We start from the raw sequence: 18,321 nt of genomic DNA, 5'->3' as shown, positions 1-18,321 counted from the left end.
CTTGTGTACACAGCTTTTATGTTTTAATTGTAAGCTCAAATTCCTTGAAATTTTATCTGAAAGAATTCCTTGAGGCCTGGGTTTGAAGAACAATCCTCAAGAGAGGACTACATTTGCTTTTGCCAGGTGCCTGCTGACACTACCAATCTGAGATCACTTTAAACTAAGTTATCAGCTTGAGGATTTTTCCAGGCCACATGGGTAGTATAAATTCCAGTTCCAAACAGTACTGAGGGCCAGCTGTGCTTATATATTATCAGGGGAGTTTTATGTCCTCACCTACCTGACCTCGCATCCAAAACCAAGCCAAGTAGGTTGAGTTGTGAGATTGGTTCACCCTTAAAATGACTGTCTTTGAAGGGCCAAGATTTAAGTAGGAGGGGTCTCTGATCTGACTTTCCACTTTCTAGAAGCTCTGGCTTTGTTGCCTAATCCCATACATAGCCCAGTAAAACAACAGTTTTAAGCCACCTGCAAATGGCATAAAACAGCAGAATAATAAAGAGATGAGTAACAAGAATGTTTATGAAGTGGCTCCTACATAAAGTCCCAGCCCTGGGACCCACGAACAGATTCCATGGCCTTCACTGGCCTCAGGGTCACTCACTGGCCCCTCTTCTTCTGTACCAGAATCACTGGTTTAGGGCAAGGATGGGACAAGGTCATGAGGACATGATGAACCAGATCCACAGAGAGGCAAGTATGGCTGGGCAGAAGGCTGAGCTACTCTTCTTGTCAAGTCCTGTGGGCAGTTCAAGAGCCCTCCAGCCTCCTGAGCCAACCTAGTTCAAGGGCAGCTGTGATCCTTGCCCTTGAACAGGAAGGAACCAGGAAAACAGGCCAAACCCAAGACTGTCCCCATAAGTCCATGTCTCCCTGAGGCAGTGGCAGAGCAGGGGATAGTTCCTTATTACTCTTTGCTCACAGGGAGATGTCTCTTATCTTTGCCTGCATTTCGGCGCCTCTTTCGACTCAAGAAGCTCTCCAGCTTCCTTCTGCGTCTCAGCTCCTTGAACTTCTCTGCTAGGGCCAGCTGGCGCTGCTCGGCTAAATAACAGGGAGAATGAAAGCTGGTGAGCAAAGGAGGAATCCCCCCCTTGTTCCCTTTCCCAAGCCAGGTCAATAACTCCCAGCCATTATGCTGGGATATATTAGTTGTTTAGAGCTCACTGGTATGTGTGAGCAACCCAACTTTTTATATGATCTATCTTACTCAATCCAACCAACTAGGAGCTCCTTCTGTGTGCCTAGTCCAGCATATGTGTAGGGGCTGGGGGTAGATGGAGATAAAAGCAACAATCCCTGCCATAATCTAATTTGGGATACGAGACTGGTTACAAATAACCCCTCCCTACTATTTGTACTTTTATCCAAATAATTGTGGGGTCCAGCCTTCATGTCTTCCTTAAAGGAGCTCAGGGACCTTCAACACAGTACCTTGCCATTATGGCCTCCACACCCCTGTCCCTGTAACCTGTAATAGTTACGTCCCACTCACATTTCTTCAGGAAGTATGGCCGATGGCCCTGCTGGGCCTGAGCCCGCCGTTCCTGCTTCAGGACCAGGCGCAGCTCCTGCTGCCGCTTTCGTTCCTGCTGTGCCATTTCTTGCTGTTCCTGAGGAGCAGAGCAGAGCAGAGCAGAGCAGAGCAGAGCAGAGCAGAGCAGAGCAGAGCAGAGATGAGATGAGATGAGATGAGATGAGATGAGATGAGATGAGATGAGATGAGATGAGATGAGATGAGATGAGATGAGATGAGATGAGATGAGATGAGATGAGATGAGATGGACGAACAAGAGGGACTGCGAACACCTCTCACCTTTAATTGCTCTCACTACCCACCTGTAATTATTACCCACTCACCATTCGCTGAAGCAGCTGCTGCAGTTTCTCATGCTTCTCCCCTGAACAGTGCTTCTTCAATTGCTTTTTCACAAGCTCCACATTAGAAAATGAATATGATGGTTAACACTCTGTAAATGTTAGCTGAAATTCTGTGCCAAGCATTATTTTAAGAGATTCACATATATTAGCTCAGTAACACTGAGACAGTAATTATTATTATCACTTTTATGGTTAGAAAACTGAAGCATTGAACGATTAAGTAACTCACCAATGTTCACGCCACTAGTAAATTGATGAGCCAGGATCTGAATGTTAAGAACCAATTTAGGGAGAATTAAATCTGCCCTGGCTGGCAGGGTGGCTCACGCCTGTGATCCCAGCATTTCTTCTGGGAGGCCAAGGTGAGAGGATTGTTTGAGCTCAGGAGTTCGAGGCCAGCCTGAGCAACAGCGAGACCCTGTCTCTACCAAAAACAGAAAAAATTAGCTGGGCGTGGTGGTGCATGTCTGTAGTCCCAGCTATTCAGGGGGCTGAGGTAGGAGGATCGCTTGAACCCAGGAGTTTGAGGTTGCTGTGAGCTAGGCAGATGCCTTGGCACTCTAGCCCAGGAAACAGAGTTAGATTTGCTCTCAAAAAAAAAAAAAAATCTGCAAATCTGCTCACTGCTATGCTTTCTGCTCCCCTCTGCCCAACTCTAACCTGTATCCTAGCTTCCCACCCGCTTAAGCCAGTCTCATGCTGCATACCTCTTTCTCTTTGGCTCGGATGTCATCCAAGAATTGGTATGTTTTGTCAAACACCTCAGGATTATATTCTCCTGACAGATCGTCAAATCGGGGGTCCCGGGCCACCTTTGGAGAGAATAAGAATACAAAACAGAACTGTTCAGTTGCCTTTTGCTGAAAGTGAAAGTGAGAAAGTGCTTTCTGCCTTTTCCTCACCTTTTTACAGATGGGAACAACCTGACGTAAAAATGGTACTTGGATCTTGGCTGACATTTCCAGAGGCCTACAGAGAAATTAAAAGGACAAATCAAGGGGACTCCAGTTTTGGTCAATGGCTTCTCATCTGCAACCCAACAAAACAGACATCTACTCAAGGTTCCACCTCCTAAGGCAGGCATTGTTTCTCACCTGTGCTTATCTGCAACACATGTACTTTGGACAGGTGGTCTAGAACCTCGTTTCTTAGTGCTGTTTGCAGCTACCAATTGTTTATATGTCTTAGTGCCCACTTGGCTCTGCAATTCCAACAGCTCCTCAAATGACATGTTAGACGTGCCTGCAGAAGGGAGGGACACACAACTCAGTTCAGCATGTCCCACTGCAGAAAAGACATCATCCCATCCTCCTTCCTTAGGTAGCTGATCCTTTCTAATATCCCTCTCAGACCAATCATTATTATAAGTCCTAGCAGCACAGGTGGTAATGGTATTGCACTGACACCTAACTCCCCAACTATTTCAGCTACCTGGTGCCTCATCTTGACAAAGCAGGTGTACATGTAAGGTCAGAGATAGACCAAACCATAGTCCCTTCTTTTTCACGCTCTCTTTTAAGTTACTCCTTCACAGGTTTCCCCCAAAAGGGCCTCCATCTCCCTTGCTCAGTTACACTGCCAATGTCCTGGTTCATACTCTCAGCATCTCTTACCTCAATCAGTGCTCTAGTGTCCTAACTGGTCTTGCAACCTCCAGCCTCACTCCTCTCAAAGCTGAGCTCCTCACTTCAGCCTCAGAGAGGACAGAAAATGAAATCAGATCTTATCACTTCCACACATACACTTCAGATCATGTCACTGCTGGACTCAAAACTCCCCAAAGATTTCCATCTTGCTCAGAGTAAAAGCCATATCTTACAGTGGCCTTAAGCCCCTGTGTGACCTGGCCCCCTGTAACATTTCTAATCTCATCTACCAATCTCCTCATTCCTCTCCAGTCAACTGGCCTCCTAACAGTATGTTCCCACCTCGGTTCCTTTTTCACATGTTGCCTCCATGTGGTACACTTCCTCCAGACATATGTATAGCCTGCTGCCTCACCTCCTTCAAGCCTTTGTTCAAATGTCACCTTCCTAGTGAGGACTTCTCTACCATATTTAATTTTTTTTTTTTTTTTGAGACAGAGTCTCGCTGTGTTGCCAGGGCTAGAGTGAGTGCCGTGGCGTCAGCCTAGCTCACAGCAACCTCAAACTCCTGGGCTCAAGCAATCCTCCTGCCTCAGCCTCCTGAGTAGCTGGGACTACAGGCATGTGCCACCATGCCCGGCTAATTTTTTTCTGTATGTATATTTTAGTTGGCCAGATAATTTCTTTCTTTTTTTTAGTAGAGACGGGGTCTCGCTCTTGCTGAGGCTGGTCTCGAACTCCTGACCTCGAGCAATCCACCCGCCTCGGCCTCCCAGAGTGCTAGGATTACAGGCGTGAGCCACCGCGCCCGGCTCTCTACCATATTTAAGATTGTTACCCCTCTTCTGCTTTCTCTCTCCATATCCCGTCACTTTTAAAAAAATTTGAGATGTAATTCAAATACCATGAAACTCACATCTGTTAAGTATACAAATCAGTGTTTTATTGTCTTTTAATTAATTTATTTGTCTGCCTTTTTTTTTTCTTTGAGACAGAGTCTCACTCTGTTGCCTGGGCTCGAGTGCTGTGGCATCAGCCTAGCTCACAGCAAACTCAAACTCCTGGGCTCAAGCGATCCTCCTGCCTCAGCCTCTCGAGTAGCTGGGACTACAGGCATGCACCACCACGCCCTGCAAATTTTTTGTATTTTTAGTGGAGACGGAGTTTTCCGCTCTTGTTCAAGCTGGTCTCAACTCCTGACCTTAAGTGAGCCTCCCGCCTCTACCTCTCAGACTGCTAGGATTACAAAGTGTGAGCCACCACCCTTACGCTCCATGAAGACAGGAATGTCTGACTACTTTATTCACTACTGTATCTCCAGCAGCTAGAACTGTGCCTGAATAAAAGTCTGCGGAATTTGAATACTAACTTACCAAACCTTCACCAGCCACTCAAGCCCTTTCCCGCCTCCGTGGTATTGCACAAGCCATTTCCCATTGCCGAAAACCCTCACCCTACCTTTGAGAAACTGCTCAGGATGTCCTCATCCCGGAAGCACCTCAACCCCGACTTCCCACTGTGCTGGGGAAGCTCCCAGTGTTTGCCTCTTTCAGAGAATCCAGGCTCGGGACCCCCGCCAGGCTCCTGAGAGCACTCCTCCCCACCTCCGGCCCCGTGCCCTCACCCCTCTGCAGGTCGCAGGCCACGGCCCCGGCTGGGAGACGCGGTGGGCGCATCACCTCACGCAGCGCCGGCCGGACAAATGGCGCTACTTCCGCTCGCGGCAGCTCCTGCCCCGCCTCTTCCGGCGTTCCCTGGAGGCCGGGTTACGACGTGATGATGAACCAACAGAAATTACAGACTGCGCGCTCGGGCGGCCACCAGGAGCCCGGCCCAAAGGGGAGCCCGCGTCGGAGAGAACGTCGTAACCTTCTGCTGGAGTCACAGGACGCTGACTTCCGCGCCCCAGACGCTGCAGCCAGGCCTTGCTGGCATTTTGTTTCCTAACACTGTTGGCTGAGAAGCCAGAACCTCAAGAGTGCGAGTACCCCGGCCCCACCGCAGGCTCCTGCCAACTCCACCGGATTCCACAGAAACACATCACACGTTTGGAGATTTTAATTCATTTTTACAAAATCTGACCTGGCTGAGCTTCAGGGTACAGCAACAGCTCAGGGAAGGGTGGGATTATCTGCTGGTCCCCACCTCCGCAGGTCGGGGAGAAGGAGGTCTCATGCCAACAGCAGCAACTCCTCTCAGCTCCCAAGTCAATGCTCAAGGCTCAAGCAAGGGGTGGGGGCGGGGGTAGGGGTAGGGGTAGGGGGAAGCTCCTGAGGCTCAGACACTGCTTGCTTCTCCCTTCTCCCCATTCCCTTCCTAGCAGAGCCGAGGCCCAAGGAGCAGTTGGAGGGAGGTGGATGGGGACAGAGCACCAAGGGGAAGGGGCCCTCGGCCCAAGGAGGGGAGGAACCAAGCCCTCCCACCCCTGCAGCTCCCCACTGAATTCACAGCACAGAAAACACCTCTAGTCCAACAACTCCACGGGGAAGTATGCGGAGTCCAGGGTCCAAAGGGGCAGGCAGGTGAGAGATGGGCAGGGGCAGTGAAGACAACAGCAGGCTCAGGAGGGGAAGTGGCAGAAACTTCCTCCTACCCATGGGAGGAGACGATGGGGCGACTGATATTGCTGTTGGTGGTCATGGCATTCAGCTCCCACCTGAAAGGCCAACAATGACAGGCAGAAAGAACAGAGGGGGAGCCCCCACCCCAAGCCCAGAATTGCTTGAACAAAGCTATGAACACACCAGTCCCTCCAACTTCTTAAAGCCCAACCGCCCACAGCCACCTCTTCCTTACAGCCCTACTAGGTTTAACAGTCAGGGCCCACCCACCACCAAATCCAATACAACCCACTCTTCTACCTCCAAGCTCATGTGGATTTCCTGTTTATGTTTATATATGTGGTCTTGTGTCTCAGCACCTGGGATCTGTGTACACATCTCAGTAAATATCCCAACCTACCTTTCTTGCTCTGCTCAGATCCAACCAGGCAGCCCCTACACCTCACCCACACCAGGAATGCCCATTTTTGTTCTCAACTCCCATTCTTTTTAGGTTCTGACTCAGCTCTCCTATCCTCCCTGAGGCCTTTCTTACCTATCCCACCAAGTTAAAATTAAATCCCTCTTTTTTTCAACAATTCTTTCATTCTATGAAGATTTACCAAGTACCTTCTTATGCCAAGACCCTAAACAGTCTACTTGGTATTAGGTACTGGCACATATGTCAATCTTGGGCCAGCCTGGAATTTATCAGGTCAGATTTGTACATTCTATGTCACCAAATACTGAATACATAGACCCTCAGCAAGCAGGAGTTAAACTGAACTGATAGGAGGCATGGGAAATGTTTCAAAATGACCCAGAAGGGCAGAATTATACACAAAGTAACTTTTGGTGCTTGATGTGAACCTAAGAATGGAATTCAAAAGGGAAGTAGCCAGGACCTGGAACTAATGAGATCCAGAGGCTCCTACATGTGTCTTTAGTTTGCAGCTAGATTCTAAGATTTAATCAATCATTCTTAACATGTTAACAAATACTTTATAAGCTCAGGTCTCAGAAGGTAATGCTTCTGAGCTTGGTTTGAAAAACTGGATTGATTTTTAATTTCATATAACTCACCCAGCTGACAATTTTATCATATGACGGCAGTAACTTCACCTCTTTGCATCTCATTTCCCACAAGTACATCTCCAGCAGAATAAAAACGTCTGTCTCCTTCACAGTGAGACCAAGCTCATCAGGTCATGCCTGTGCTGCTCACTTATCCTCAACCAATCCCTCCTTTCCAGCCACTTGCTGTACCTGATATCATGGGGCAAACAGGACTGGTCCAGGTTATACTGAATCACGGCCAGTTTGCACAGAGTCTTCAGACTAGGGCCTTTAAGGAAGCAGTTGGAAGAAGGAGATGGTCAAAGCCAAGGAAAGGATCCAGTCCTGGATATCACCACCCAAAGACAGGGACCCTGATGGCAGGAGCTCTTCAGGAATAATTGTACTTACTAAAGTCCAAAATGTGTAAGTCAGAATGATCTATGAGGTCAAACTCATCTCCCAGGCCTTCCTCAGGAGATGGACTGTAGGGATCAAAAGTGAGATGAAGGTAGGAGGAAAACTACCCACGAGATCCTCTTGCTCAAATACCTCCCACTCTCCCATTAGTCACAGACTTAGGCCCTTCCCTGCGCCCCTCCCCTCTCTCCTTCTAACCTGGTACCCCCAAAGAGGACAATCTTGTCACCAACAATACAGCAGCACTGGCGCCGGCGCGGACATGGCCCCTTCCCCTTCGGATCAATCTTTTTCCAGCTAAAGGACACTAAAGAGAAATTTATATGGAAGTTCAATACCTGCCCAGTCCAGACATCTTCCCCACCCCCCATCCCCTCACCTACTCAGGATTATTGTTTTCTTTTCCTCCCACCTCATTTGCTCCTGGTTCCTCCCCTAAAGGTAGTGCTGTTTACCAGGGTTAAACTTCCAGAGGTCATGGAAGTGCCTGTTCAGCCTTGCATTATAGCCACCAAAGATATACAGCTCCCCGTTGTAGCCAACTGGAAGGAGAGAGGAATGTCAAAGTGTGAGGAGGACAGGAAGGGGGACTCCACAGGGAAGTAACAAACACTCACAGGCTGAGTGGCTCCGGCGCCCCTCGGGCAGCACTGGAGTGGGTGGACAGTCCAGCCAGGCCTCAGTTCTGGTGTCAAAGACTCGAATGCGGTTGCAGTAAATCTCATTGTTGGAATGGAATGGCCCAAAGCGGTCGGCACGGCCCCCAAAGACATACATGTGATTTCCCAGCATTGTGGCTGAGTGGAAGTCCCTCCAACGTGCAGGGCTGCCCTGGGCAGGGGCAGAGAGATGGGGGAAGGGGATCAGCACAAAGGCTGGAAGAGGATCTGCTCTAACTGTTAGAGCTTCCTATGATTTCTTCAATGGAGGGTGTGGATCTGGGAGAAAAAAAGGGCAAACCTTTGTACAAATAAGGGTCCAAGTCATGGTGCTGGTATCCAGCTTATGAATGTCATTGGAAAAGCAGTCCGCCTGAGTGGGAAGAGAAAAGAAGAAAGAAACGAGGGAGCCAATAATCACTCTCTGACCCTCTATCTCTCCCCTCAAAACCTGCAAACAAGCCAAAGCCTCCCATTCCACCACCTTAAATTCTCGTTCCTCTTTCTCATTCCCACCAGAAACCTCTAGTGTCTTCCCAGACCTACCAGCTGTTCGTAGCCCCCGAAAATGTACATGATCTTGCCCAGGACACAAGCCGAATGTCCGTCCCGGGCCCCAGGAACTGTTCCTGACACTCGGGGTGTGGACCATTTGTGAGCATCTGAAGGAGGTGAGAGAATTGTCCAGGTAAGCAACCTATGACACTCCTTCCTAAACCCTGGGGTGCCTTATTCCCCAGCCACCCCAACCCAAGTCTTTCCTGGGCCCCAGAGGCATCATGTGGCAGAATATAGCCTATCTTGAGGCTTACTCAGCATACTCACTGACATCAAAGGCATACAGCACATTGCAGGCCCCTTCGGTGTCATTCCGCCCGCCCCAAAGGAAGACCGTGTCGTCGATGAGGACGGTTGAGTGTCCATACCGCATGTAGGGGACCACAGGAGCCTGTCCGCGGATGGCGGGCCTCACTGGGGGCAGCTTTGTCCAACGCAAGGACACTGTGGGCAGAGCTCTGCTCAGCCCTGGGAATCTCCCTCCAGACTGTCCACCTTCCCCTAAACCAATCCCCTTGGCCACAGGTACCACCACCGAACCTCATTCAGCCACCCATTCCCCTCCCTGATGTGGGTACCCAGGGACAGTCCCAACGTTGGCTTACCTGCATTGAAAATGTGCACATCTATCTGACGCAGTGTCTCATAGTCTTCACCAGAGCAGTAACCCCCGAAGGAGAATACCCGGTGCCCAACAGCCACTGCAGCATGGTTCACCCTGCGGGGCCCGCCCTCCAGGTGCACTGTCCACCGTAACATCCCCTGGGCCACTGGTTACAGCAACATGCCCCCCCGGCACGGCCTGCTGCCTCTGCTACCTGCATACAAGTCAGGGCCACGGGCTTCTGAGGCAAGACTTCTTCCCAGCTCACGGTGACTCTGTCCAGGACTAGCACTTGCCTCCAAGTGTCACCCTGGTGGCCCTCCCACACCACCCCTCTGCAGGGACACTAGTCACAGCTCAGGTGGCTGGCCCTGGCCCAAGGGACCTGCCGAGGTCAGACAGCTGGCCCAGGGGACCTGCTGAGGTCAGGGAGCTAGCCCTGGCCCTGTGTTCTCCAAAAGCAAAGGGTGGGGCCACTCCAACCTCATTGCCAGCTTAGAATCTGGTGATCACGGTCGCCCCCTACTCATGGAGGCTCCACTCTGTCCCCATCTTGGAACAAACTTTAAGCCCCCTTCCTAGGCCGGGTATATTCTCTTGTCTCTGCTCTGCTTACTGCCACCTCTCTAAGAATCTCTGTGTTCTTTAAGGTGGGGAAAGGGATCTCAAAATACTCACAGCTATTAATAGCTCAGCCAGCCCCAGACAGTCCATTGAAAGCTGGCATGGGTGCTTCAAAGCAGAAAAGCTTTTAGGTTCTTAGAGTGGAACAATGCCCCTACCCAGAACAGGGTGGGATTGATCCAGGACAGGGACCTCCATGTTACTACGGTTGGTTAGCCCCTCACAGGGAGCTCTTGTCAAGCTGAGCTGTTGTCATCAGGGTCACCCAGGGCCCCCCACAAGCACAAGGAGTTCCTCCCACAGCTGTGCCTGGTATGTTGCCAAGACTAAGAACTTAAGCCAGAAAGGTATGTGTTTGCTTGGGAATGGCAGTGGGGTGGGAGTTGGGAGGAAGGGTTTTCTCCTCTTGCCACTTCCCCAACCCTGCTATTGTGGTAGAAGACAAGCCATTTCCAGCAGTTCTTCCCCAACTTGGGTCCATGAAAGGGGGACAGGGGTAGGGGTGTGCACTGGAAAGGAGAAGGGAGGCAAAAATGCCTTTGGGCGGGACATGAGAAAGACCCAGCACGAAAGGTCATGGTCTCTTAAAGACAACCTGCCAACCTAGTGATAATGGGCACACTTGAGGGCTCTTTCAGGCAAATCCTCTAGAAACTGGCAATGCCTTTGCTGGCAGGCACCTGCTTGGGTTTGGGTGGATCATCTGCTCCCTGTTCAAGAAGCCCTGGCACAAGGAAGGGCCAAGCAGAAACTTAGGCAGAAAAAAGCTCAAATAAGGGAGGCCCCTTGCAGGAAAGAGATGTGGTTTTCAGCTGGCTTGCCAGTCCCACCCACCCAACCTCCCCCAACCCCACACCCCATGCTTTAAATAGCCACCCTACCCAACCTGAAATAATTCCAGCAGGAAGCTACTCTCACTTCATTACTTCTGCTCTCAATCCAAAATATCTTGGATCTGGGCTTGTGGGCACAGTTAGGAGGTCCAAAGGCTTAAGAATTGAAGTCCTTCATCTTCCCTCATAGCCTCTATTCTCCCCCTCTTTCCGATAGGTCATGGTAAAATAAAAAAACGCACAGAAGAGATAAGCAATGCCAACCAAAGGTGAAGAAAAAAATCTTAGTTTCTCCTCCATAAGGACAACTCAAACTCAAGGAGAAAAAGCCCCCAGGGTCTTACGGGCTTCTTTTATCTCTGGGTCTCTCTGATCCTCCATCACTAATGCATTTTCAAGCTTTTTCGATTCCCTTAATGTATCTACCCTTCTTTCTGGTCTCTTGCAGTTTAGACTCCCCATTTCTGGCCCTTCTTCATCTCCTGAAAGCTTTGCAGTTTTCCCATTTTTTTCTCCCCCCACTTCAAGCTCCACCCGACAGCCCTCCATTTTCCCACCTCCACTAAAGGAAGAAAAACTAACATGTACTGACCACATACATTCTTCCCTGAATATGACTCTCCCTGTTTTCTTCTAGACACCCCAGCCTCCCATCCCCCACAAAGCCAGACACCACCCTCCACCTCTCTCCGCTTCCATTATGTTCAGCTTCCCCGTTCTCCTCATAACCCAGTCTTCCTTCCAATTTCCTTCAGTGCCTCCTCCAGCCACCAGGTCTCTTCCACTGGTTTCCTCAGCATCCTCCCCCAGCCCTGCTTTCCCCATTAACACGCTCCCATCATCCCCCTAGTTCCCTCCCCACCCCCACCTCATCACTCTCAGGCCCCTCCCCCGCGACCCCAGCCCCACCCCAATTCTTCCTTCCCCTCAACCCATCCCAGGCTACCTGCCAGGCCGGGCCGGGCCGGGGCGGGGCCGCGGGTCCTCGCGCTGCCTGCAGCCTGGAACCCGTTGCGCGCCAACCGACACCTCGGTCCCCAACGAGATAAACACTGCCAGGCTCGGTCCTTCCGGCGGGCAGCTGTGTGCGCACGTGCAGTCGGGGCTAAGTGATCGAAGCCTTCCGGGACTTGTAGTCCGATGGTTTCCCGAGGGACGTGAGGGCGGAGGAGCAGGCAGGCGCCGAAGGAGAGATTCTGCGCATGTGCAGATGTGTCAAGCCCGAGGGGTCACTGGGTAATGCAGTCCTTTGTTTTCTGGGGATGGGATAGCGGAGGCGGGCAAGGGGCGGACTCCTCGTCCTCGCTAGCGTCAATCATGAGCATGGGGCGGGCCTGGAGGACTAGGCGCCCCGGCACGTCCTGCCCCGCCGGAAGTGAAGGTGCGGATTCGGCCGCGGGCTCTGAGCGGGTGAGGCGCGCGGAGACACCAGCGCGGAGACTCAGTGGGGCGGGTGGGGGACACCGCAGGTGGGGCCCTTTGAGCGGAGCCCCTGAGGCCTGAAGCGCGTCTGTCAGGCGGTACGAAAGGGAACCCCTAGGAGAGGGGAGGAGGGGCGGGTCTGGGGAAGTCTGGTGACCCGGGGTTCCCAAGCGAGAGTGGGTTTCTGGTAGGGGTGTCTTTTAGGGGGTTGCAGGGCCTCCGGTTGGGCTTATTAAGGAATTGGCAGAGCAAGGTGGGTGGGGCTCTGTTGTAGATAAAAGCCCCGACTCAGGGAGAGTTAAGAGAGTGAAGGGGTGGAAGGGAGGGGGATGCAAGGACCTTGGGGATGGGAGCTGGTTTTGTAGACGCAAAAGGAGACCACAACGTGCTGGATGAGAGAGAATGAATGTGGTTTCATCTAATCCCTATCCTCCTGCCTCCCTGTTCTTACAGCCCCTGCCCGGATGGCAGCAGTAGTTCTAGGGGGAGACACCATGGGCCCTGAGCGTATCTTCCCCAATCAGACTGAGGAACTGGGACCACATCAGGGCCCTTCAGAAGGCACTGGGGATTGGAGCAGTGAGGAGCCTGAGGAAGAGCAGGAGGAAACGGGGGCAGGCCCAGCTGGCTACTCCTACCAGCCCCTCAACCAAGATCCTGAACAAGAAGAGGTGGAGCTGGCGCCAGTGGGGGATGGAGATGTAGTTGCTGACATTCAGGATCGGATCCAGGTATGGTGGCTGAGGGTGTTCTTGAGTAGGTGAGGCTAGGATCCCTGAAAGGCTGGACCTGAACTGTCTTCTCTCTGGTTCCGTAGGCCCTGGGGCTTCATTTGCCAGACCCACCATTAGAGAGTGAGGATGAAGAGGAGGGTGGAGCTACGGCATTGAGCAACCACAGTTCTATTCCCATGGACCCAGGTAAAAGAGATCATTCTTTCATTCTGGAATAATTATGAAGGAAATGGATTGGGCTGAGTCAGTAGAAGGAAGTTACAGAGGAACACCTTATTTCTAAAAAGATAGTTTATAAACTAAGATTCTGCAGACTTCAGTGTCCAGGTGAAATGCAATTGTGCTAGACTTGGGGATGGGCAGGCTTGTCTAGACATAACAAGATGGATTTGGTGATCCCCACCAGCCCAAAGGCTCTGGGTTGGTTCAAGGATTGGGAAGGGCAACTTGTCCCATTGTTTCTATCCCCTAACTGGTCTCTGGCTATGATTTCAGAACACGTAGAGCTGGTGAAAAGGACGATGGCTGGAGTAAGCCTGCCTGCACCAGGAGTTCCTGCCTGGGCTCGGGAGATATCAGACGCCCAGTGGGAAGATGTGGTACAGAAAGCCCTCCAAGCCCGGCAGGCGTCTCCTGCCTGGAAGTGACCACACTGAGAGCTGCCTTATCTCCCTACATTCCATGCCAGAACCAGCAGAGGACTGAACACATCCCTGGTTGCAATGTCCATCTCCATCCTATCTCCCTTTCCACATCAAGGCAAATCAGACTTCTTCTCAGAGACCCACTTTATTCAGTTCTGTACATAAGGGGACATCGGCCCAAGCCCAACCCACCTTAGCATGTATCAGTCTGTGGAGAATAAAGCACCCTATGTACACAGCCAAAAGCCAAACTGCCTGTGCCCCTGGAACCTGGGTCCAGCCCTTCTCAGCCCCTTGCCCCTCCAAGGTCCTAAAAGAGACAAGTGAGGGACCTTCCAGCATCAGCAGAAAACAGGAAATAAATAGGTGTTGGCGGGAGCTATGCTTGGGGCACTGCTCCCTGCTTCCTTCTTTCTAGCTATGGGAACCAATAGCATAGGAAAGCAGTCAGCCCCAGGGTGGTCCCTTCCATGTTTGTGATCCCAGGGCTGCTACTCACCAAAGAGGGGGCACAGGGTAGGGTATTTTCTCATCCCCCCTCTTGTCCATCTGGGCCCTATATTCATCACTTATTGTCCATAGCATATACTTTTCTCTTTTTGACCTCCTGTGTTGTCTTGGTCAGGCGGTGGGTAAGAGGACATAATATAACCCCATCAGCCTGCACACTGCTGGGGCTGGGGGCCTATTTGTGCTGCTGGGGGTTGGCTTCCCTCCAGCTACTCACTCCAGGGGCCAATGGGGCTTGACATAACTTTGGTGAGAATAATCTCCTGCTGTTCCCTACGTGCCTCTGCAGGGGAGAGAGAAGAGGAGAGAACTCAAATGGGAATGAAGGGAAGAATAGAGGAGCGTATGTAATTCCTGTTTGTGTATTTCTCGGAGCAGCCTCAAGTAGCTGTGGGGTTAGGAGCAGGAGGAGAACAGGCATCCCCAGGCTGTCTGAGCACTGAGCATCTGAATGCTCAGCCTCTCTGTACTAGCCACAGGGAGGCATGAACACATTTTGTGGAGAAGAGGGACCACTCTGTTGGTGTCCCTGCTTCAAGTGCCCATATCCCCTCCCTAGAGTAGCTACAGAGGCGCTGCCTTGCCCCAAGTCAGCCAGTAGGGAACATAGGGTAGAGGGCTAGGGCAGCGTCCCAGGGCTGAGTGGGCTGTGGCCCTGTGGTGGGAAGGTGAGGGGGTCAGAGAGCCTCCTGGCTGGCAGTTAGGAACTCTTCCGCCCGCTTGTGCGCCTCCAGTGCCTTGATGGTGTACACATCCTGAGGCAGCTCCGACTTCCTCCGCAGCAGCACTTTCTCCTTCTTGATGTCCTTTAGCATCTGTGTGTGGATAATGAGGAGAGGAATGGTGACCAGTTCCCAGTGGATTCTGTTGTTTCCTCCCATTAGTCTTTGGCTCTGCTGCTCTTGTCTCCTCTCCCTCCCAGAGCTATTTAGAATCTACCCCACCCCCTGTGCCCTCCCACCTGCACAGCCTCAGTCTCCACCGTCCTCTTCAGAAGCTGGATGTCCTCTGCTGTGGGGGTCTCTGTCTCCATCGAGTATACAGGGGGCAGCGGTGGAGGAGCTCGGAACATGGGATACTGAGAGCGAGAGGAGGCACGGATGAGCGGTGAGAGCCACTTCGGACATTTGTGGGCCTGTTTGCCTCATGTTCCTCCTCCAGCAAACTTCCCCAACTCAACATGGGCCCCTCTGTTCATAGCAGTGGCAGAAAAACCTCACCTGGGGATTAAGCCGGGCAAGCTCCTCAATTTTTTGCCACATCTCTTCCCTTTCCTTCATTCGGAACCGGCCCCTAAGGGAGCAAAAGTAGAATTGGGGCCGGGCTTAAGAGAAGCAATGTGAGCTGGTGGTAGAAGATGAAAGTCACCCAGGGAGAGGGATACTCACTTCTGCTTCTCGGCCTTATATTGTTGTGTGCAGTCATCAAACAGCTTCTGATTCATTTCCATAAATAGCTTCAGGGCATTATAGATCAGTCCATGGATTGTCCTGCCACCCAGAAGAAAGATGAGGTATAGGAGGCCAGGGCCTGCCCTTAGTGCCAGGACCCCAATTTGCTCTCTCTTAGCAGAGACACCCCCTAGGAGTTTTCTGATTTACTACTCCCACCTCATAAACCTCTATAAAGTATAAGCAGATAGCTCTGGCCAAGTCACGTGACTTGAGACTGGCATTTCATGGTCTTTATAAATATTGGTCCACCTGTCCATCCTTTCCCCACCCCATGCTCCTAGGCCTACCTTGTTCCCACCACTTCTCAGTCTCTAACACACACTAATGGCCTCCCAGCAGCATGCTGGACTGCATCTGCATAGACCGCACTGTACCTGCTTTTAGCAGAAAAGTCTGTACCACTCCAGGATTCTTTACACATACTGTCTAAGAGGATCACATCAGCTTCCCATAGCATAGAATTATGCCTCCGAAGCTGTGATGTGACCTGCAGAATAACTGCCCTAAGGATGCAGGCTGCTACCCTGCTGTTTGGTATCCTGGAGATCTCTCACATGGGCATCTTTCTTCTCCAGTCAGTCCCTCACGGTCCTATCAATATGCCGTGGGCACCAGTCCCCCTTGCTGACTGACTGGCTTAAGACCCCTGGCTCCTTAGTTCTTTCACACTCGCAAAGGTTCCAAAACCAGATCCCCACCCCAGCAACCTACTTGTTCCAGTGGCTCTTGGAGTTCCTGTAGAGTGCAGGGAACATGATGGGGAGGACTCGGGCAGCATTGTCACTTATCAGACTCATGATATACTCATTGTTCCAGTAATAGAGAGCCCGCTCTGCCACCTGGTGGGGAGAGGTGGCACGCAGTGAGGGCATTGTTTGTTTCACTGGAGACCTCAGTTTCTGGGAGGCAGGGACTGGGATATGCTGGGTCTGAGTCTCACCTGGAAATGGGGGCTGGAGACACACTTGGCAAGCTGGCGGAAGAGTGGTTCCATCACTTTGCTGAACTCTGAAGGTTCAATGACGTCCAGAATCTCCTCTAGTTCATTCAAGAACATCACCTCCTTAGGGCTGTGGGTCTTGGGCCAAAACTTGAGAAGTCCCACAATCACCTGTGAAAAGAGGAGGACATGGGGATACAATTCTCTACACCTGCGTGGTTCCCCAGGAAGCTTTCCTGCCCACTCTTCCCGCCCCCCAGTGGGCACAGCTTAGATGACCTCCGCTAACTGCTCATGTTTCTCTGGCTTGGATTTGTTTTGTAAGTATATATAGGCTTGACTGTTCCTTCAGAGAGGAAGCCATGTTACCTATCAGGTGCTCCTGAGCACCTGCTTAAGGCACTGCTCAATAGGAACAGACTGGCAAGTGATGCTGGTGACAGTAAGAGGTAGACCTTGGGGCCCAGAAAGGGATTTACCGGCTCAGTCAGACTGCTCTCCTTCTCCAGGAATTGTACCACACAGTATGCCAACTGCAAAAATTTGAGGTAGAAAGGTGAGGCAGGTCCCAGGTCTCAGCACAGAAACAAGATCCCAGAATGGTAGGAAAGGTGTGAGGAAGAATTATCCCACCTGCTCCGTATGTCTCCCCTATCCCAGCTGGATTACCTTCCCACCCCTCTTTGCTGCCTGAGTTAGGGATCATCAGGAGGAAGGCAGCTCACCTGAGGGTGGTAGACACTAAGGGACTTGACCTTGTGAAGGGGAAGCAGGACACGGATAAGGAACATCTTGTGCTCTTCCTTAAGGGGCAAGGCAAAGCCATTGATGATGCTAGGAATTAACGGAGGTTTGTTAGGGCCAAGTTGAATGCACCAATCCCCCAACCTTTTTCAGGCATCTGTGCTCCAACCCCACCTCTCACCTGCCCAGGATCTCCAGGAGCTCAGCAATCCCGTTGTGATGCTCAGTCTCGTAGATAAACCTGAGGGAAGAAAAAGGGCTCTCCTGACAACCCCTGATGTCCCTCCAGCATTCTGCAGAGCCCCCCTACCTCCCTGCTCCTGCCCCACCTCTGCAGAAGCTCACTTTACTCCTGAGCCTGGGCTCCTGGCCTCACCTGTAGAAGATGTGGTTGATCTGCCTACGAATATAAGCCCGGAGCCCCAGAAACTTGCCATAGATGCGATGTAAAATGGTCTTGAGGAAGTCCCGCTCTCGAGGATCCTCACTGTCAAATAAGTCCAGGAGCTGGGAGTAGGAGGGAGGAAAGGCAGCAAGTGAAGCAGCAGCCAGGGAAAGGCTGGGGCTACGGTGACACAGGTCCTGCCAGGGGAAGCCCAGAGGTTTTCTGGAGAGAGGCAGTGGGGACAAGTCTCGTAATTCTATTACATTGCTCTACCCAAAGTGATGTTGGGTATGCGTGTTTACATACCCCACTGGGGAGAGTGGAGGGTACTGTGTTGCTTATTGGTTTCCTTCTATCATGCTGGAAGCTCCTTAAGGGCAGAGTAGGTTTTTTTTTTTTTTTAACTCTTCATAGTCTTGTGCCAGACACAGCTGAAGCCCAATATAGTCAGCATAAGGGGAAAGAGCAGCTGGGACACAGGGGAGTGGGGCTTGGGGCTAGAGTCCATGGAATGGAAAGAGGTGGGGAGGACAGGAATCTCAGGGACTCACAGCAAGGACAAACTTCTGATCAATGTACTTCTTCGCTATGTTTGGCTGGAAATCAGGAGACTCCAGGAAACGTAAGAAAAACTCGTACACAAGCTGTGGGGGGAAAGGAGCATCCACTGAGGGGGTATTCCCAAGGCCTGGGAGATACCTGCTTGCTGCAGGCCTCAGAGTGC

At 51.5% G+C, this 18,321-nt stretch overlaps 4 protein-coding genes across 14 annotated transcripts in view; 1 reads left to right on the top strand and 3 right to left on the bottom strand.

Annotated features, from left to right (window-relative positions):
- Positions 1-507: 507 nt before the first annotated feature.
- RRP36 (ribosomal RNA processing 36) lies at positions 508-5,161 on the bottom strand. Of its 5 annotated transcripts, none has more exons than XM_045541981.1 (8): positions 5,095-5,113; positions 3,498-3,577; positions 2,979-3,126; positions 2,787-2,853; positions 2,592-2,696; positions 1,864-1,938; positions 1,499-1,616; positions 508-1,047 (listed from the first exon to the last, which is right to left on the bottom strand). In XM_045541981.1, the coding sequence occupies exons 3-8, from the start codon at positions 3,113-3,115 to the stop codon at positions 911-913; spliced, it is 639 nt and encodes a 212-aa protein (XP_045397937.1). In that variant the 5' UTR covers positions 3,116-3,126; positions 3,498-3,577; positions 5,095-5,113; the 3' UTR covers positions 508-910. The 5 variants fall into 5 exon arrangements, with proteins under 5 accessions (XP_045397937.1, XP_045397936.1, XP_045397934.1 ...); XM_045541980.1 differs by lacking the exon at positions 5,095-5,113 and adding an exon at positions 4,929-5,084; XM_045541978.1 differs by lacking the exon at positions 3,498-3,577 and having other exon boundaries at positions 5,095-5,161.
- A 352-nt stretch (positions 5,162-5,513) lies between these two features.
- Positions 5,514-11,962, bottom strand: KLHDC3 (kelch domain containing 3). Of its 4 annotated transcripts, none has more exons than XM_045541976.1 (11): positions 11,711-11,901; positions 9,309-9,521; positions 8,971-9,147; positions 8,692-8,807; positions 8,447-8,518; positions 8,104-8,317; positions 7,942-8,028; positions 7,685-7,793; positions 7,478-7,551; positions 7,277-7,355; positions 5,514-6,126 (listed from the first exon to the last, which is right to left on the bottom strand). In XM_045541976.1, exons 2-11 carry the CDS (start codon positions 9,460-9,462, stop codon positions 6,060-6,062), a joined length of 1,149 nt encoding a protein of 382 aa, XP_045397932.1. In that variant the 5' UTR covers positions 9,463-9,521; positions 11,711-11,901; the 3' UTR covers positions 5,514-6,059. The 4 variants fall into 4 exon arrangements, with proteins under 4 accessions (XP_045397932.1, XP_045397931.1, XP_045397929.1 ...); XM_045541975.1 differs by lacking the exon at positions 5,514-6,126 and adding an exon at positions 10,818-10,970 and having other exon boundaries at positions 7,079-7,355; positions 11,711-11,909; XM_045541973.1 differs by lacking the exon at positions 5,514-6,126 and having other exon boundaries at positions 7,079-7,355; positions 11,711-11,962.
- MEA1 (male-enhanced antigen 1) lies at positions 11,741-13,802 on the top strand. Of its 4 annotated transcripts, none has more exons than XM_045541983.1 (4): positions 11,741-12,000; positions 12,640-12,917; positions 13,004-13,106; positions 13,416-13,802. In XM_045541983.1, the coding sequence occupies exons 1-4, from the start codon at positions 11,967-11,969 to the stop codon at positions 13,565-13,567; spliced, it is 567 nt and encodes a 188-aa protein (XP_045397939.1). In that variant the 5' UTR covers positions 11,741-11,966; the 3' UTR covers positions 13,568-13,802. The 4 variants fall into 4 exon arrangements, with proteins under 4 accessions (XP_045397939.1, XP_045397941.1, XP_045397942.1 ...); XM_045541985.1 differs by lacking the exon at positions 11,741-12,000 and adding an exon at positions 12,074-12,174; XM_045541986.1 differs by lacking the exon at positions 11,741-12,000 and adding an exon at positions 12,125-12,145.
- Positions 13,694-18,321, bottom strand: part of PPP2R5D (protein phosphatase 2 regulatory subunit B'delta) — a 20,380-nt gene continuing 15,752 nt past the window's right edge. The window contains exons 6-16 of the mRNA XM_045541972.1: positions 18,149-18,241; positions 17,589-17,719; positions 17,394-17,453; positions 17,194-17,302; positions 16,948-17,001; positions 16,469-16,639; positions 16,240-16,367; positions 15,463-15,564; positions 15,295-15,367; positions 15,036-15,152; positions 13,694-14,889 (exon numbers count right to left, since the gene is read on the bottom strand). Of these exons, the coding sequence (XP_045397928.1) occupies positions 14,752-14,889; positions 15,036-15,152; positions 15,295-15,367; positions 15,463-15,564; positions 16,240-16,367; positions 16,469-16,639; positions 16,948-17,001; positions 17,194-17,302; positions 17,394-17,453; positions 17,589-17,719; positions 18,149-18,241 (1,176 nt within the window). The 3' untranslated portion in view covers positions 13,694-14,751. The remainder of the gene's footprint in view (positions 14,890-15,035; positions 15,153-15,294; positions 15,368-15,462; positions 15,565-16,239; positions 16,368-16,468; positions 16,640-16,947; positions 17,002-17,193; positions 17,303-17,393; positions 17,454-17,588; positions 17,720-18,148; positions 18,242-18,321) is intronic.

The sequence above is a fragment of the Lemur catta genome, chromosome 2 (genome assembly GCF_020740605.2).
Source record: "Lemur catta isolate mLemCat1 chromosome 2, mLemCat1.pri, whole genome shotgun sequence".
NCBI classification, from domain to species: Eukaryota; Metazoa; Chordata; class Mammalia; order Primates; family Lemuridae; genus Lemur; species Lemur catta.
This window is presented reverse-complemented; position numbering and strand designations above follow the sequence as displayed.

Bases quoted from the DNA above. Each gene is read 5' to 3' on its own strand.
- RRP36 (XM_045541978.1), bottom strand. From the start codon at position 5,146: ATGCGCCCACCGCGTCTCCCAGCCGGGGCCGTGGCCTGCGACCTGCAG. The intron at 2,697-2,786 runs GTGAGGAAAAGG...TTCTCTCCAAAG, and splicing joins TTGTTCCCATCTGTAAAAAG to GTGGCCCGGGACCCCCGATT. The intron at 1,617-1,863 runs GTGAGTGGGTAA...TCTGCTCCTCAG, and splicing joins AGCAGCTGCTTCAGCGAATG to GAACAGCAAGAAATGGCACA.
- KLHDC3 (XM_045541973.1), bottom strand. From the start codon at position 9,462: ATGTTACGGTGGACAGTGCACCTGGAGGGCGGGCCCCGCAGGGTGAAC. The intron at 9,148-9,308 runs GTAAGCCAACGT...CTCTGCCCACAG, and splicing joins TGTGCACATTTTCAATGCAG to TGTCCTTGCGTTGGACAAAG. The intron at 7,552-7,684 runs GTTAGAAGGAGA...TGATCCCTACAG, and splicing joins GTCCTCTTTGGGGGTACCAG to TCCATCTCCTGAGGAAGGCC.
- MEA1 (XM_045541983.1), top strand. From the start codon at position 11,967: ATGTGCAGATGTGTCAAGCCCGAGGGGTCACTGG. The intron at 12,001-12,639 runs GTAATGCAGTCC...CTGTTCTTACAG, and splicing joins CAAGCCCGAGGGGTCACTGG to CCCCTGCCCGGATGGCAGCA. The intron at 12,918-13,003 runs GTATGGTGGCTG...CTGGTTCCGTAG, and splicing joins ACATTCAGGATCGGATCCAG to GCCCTGGGGCTTCATTTGCC.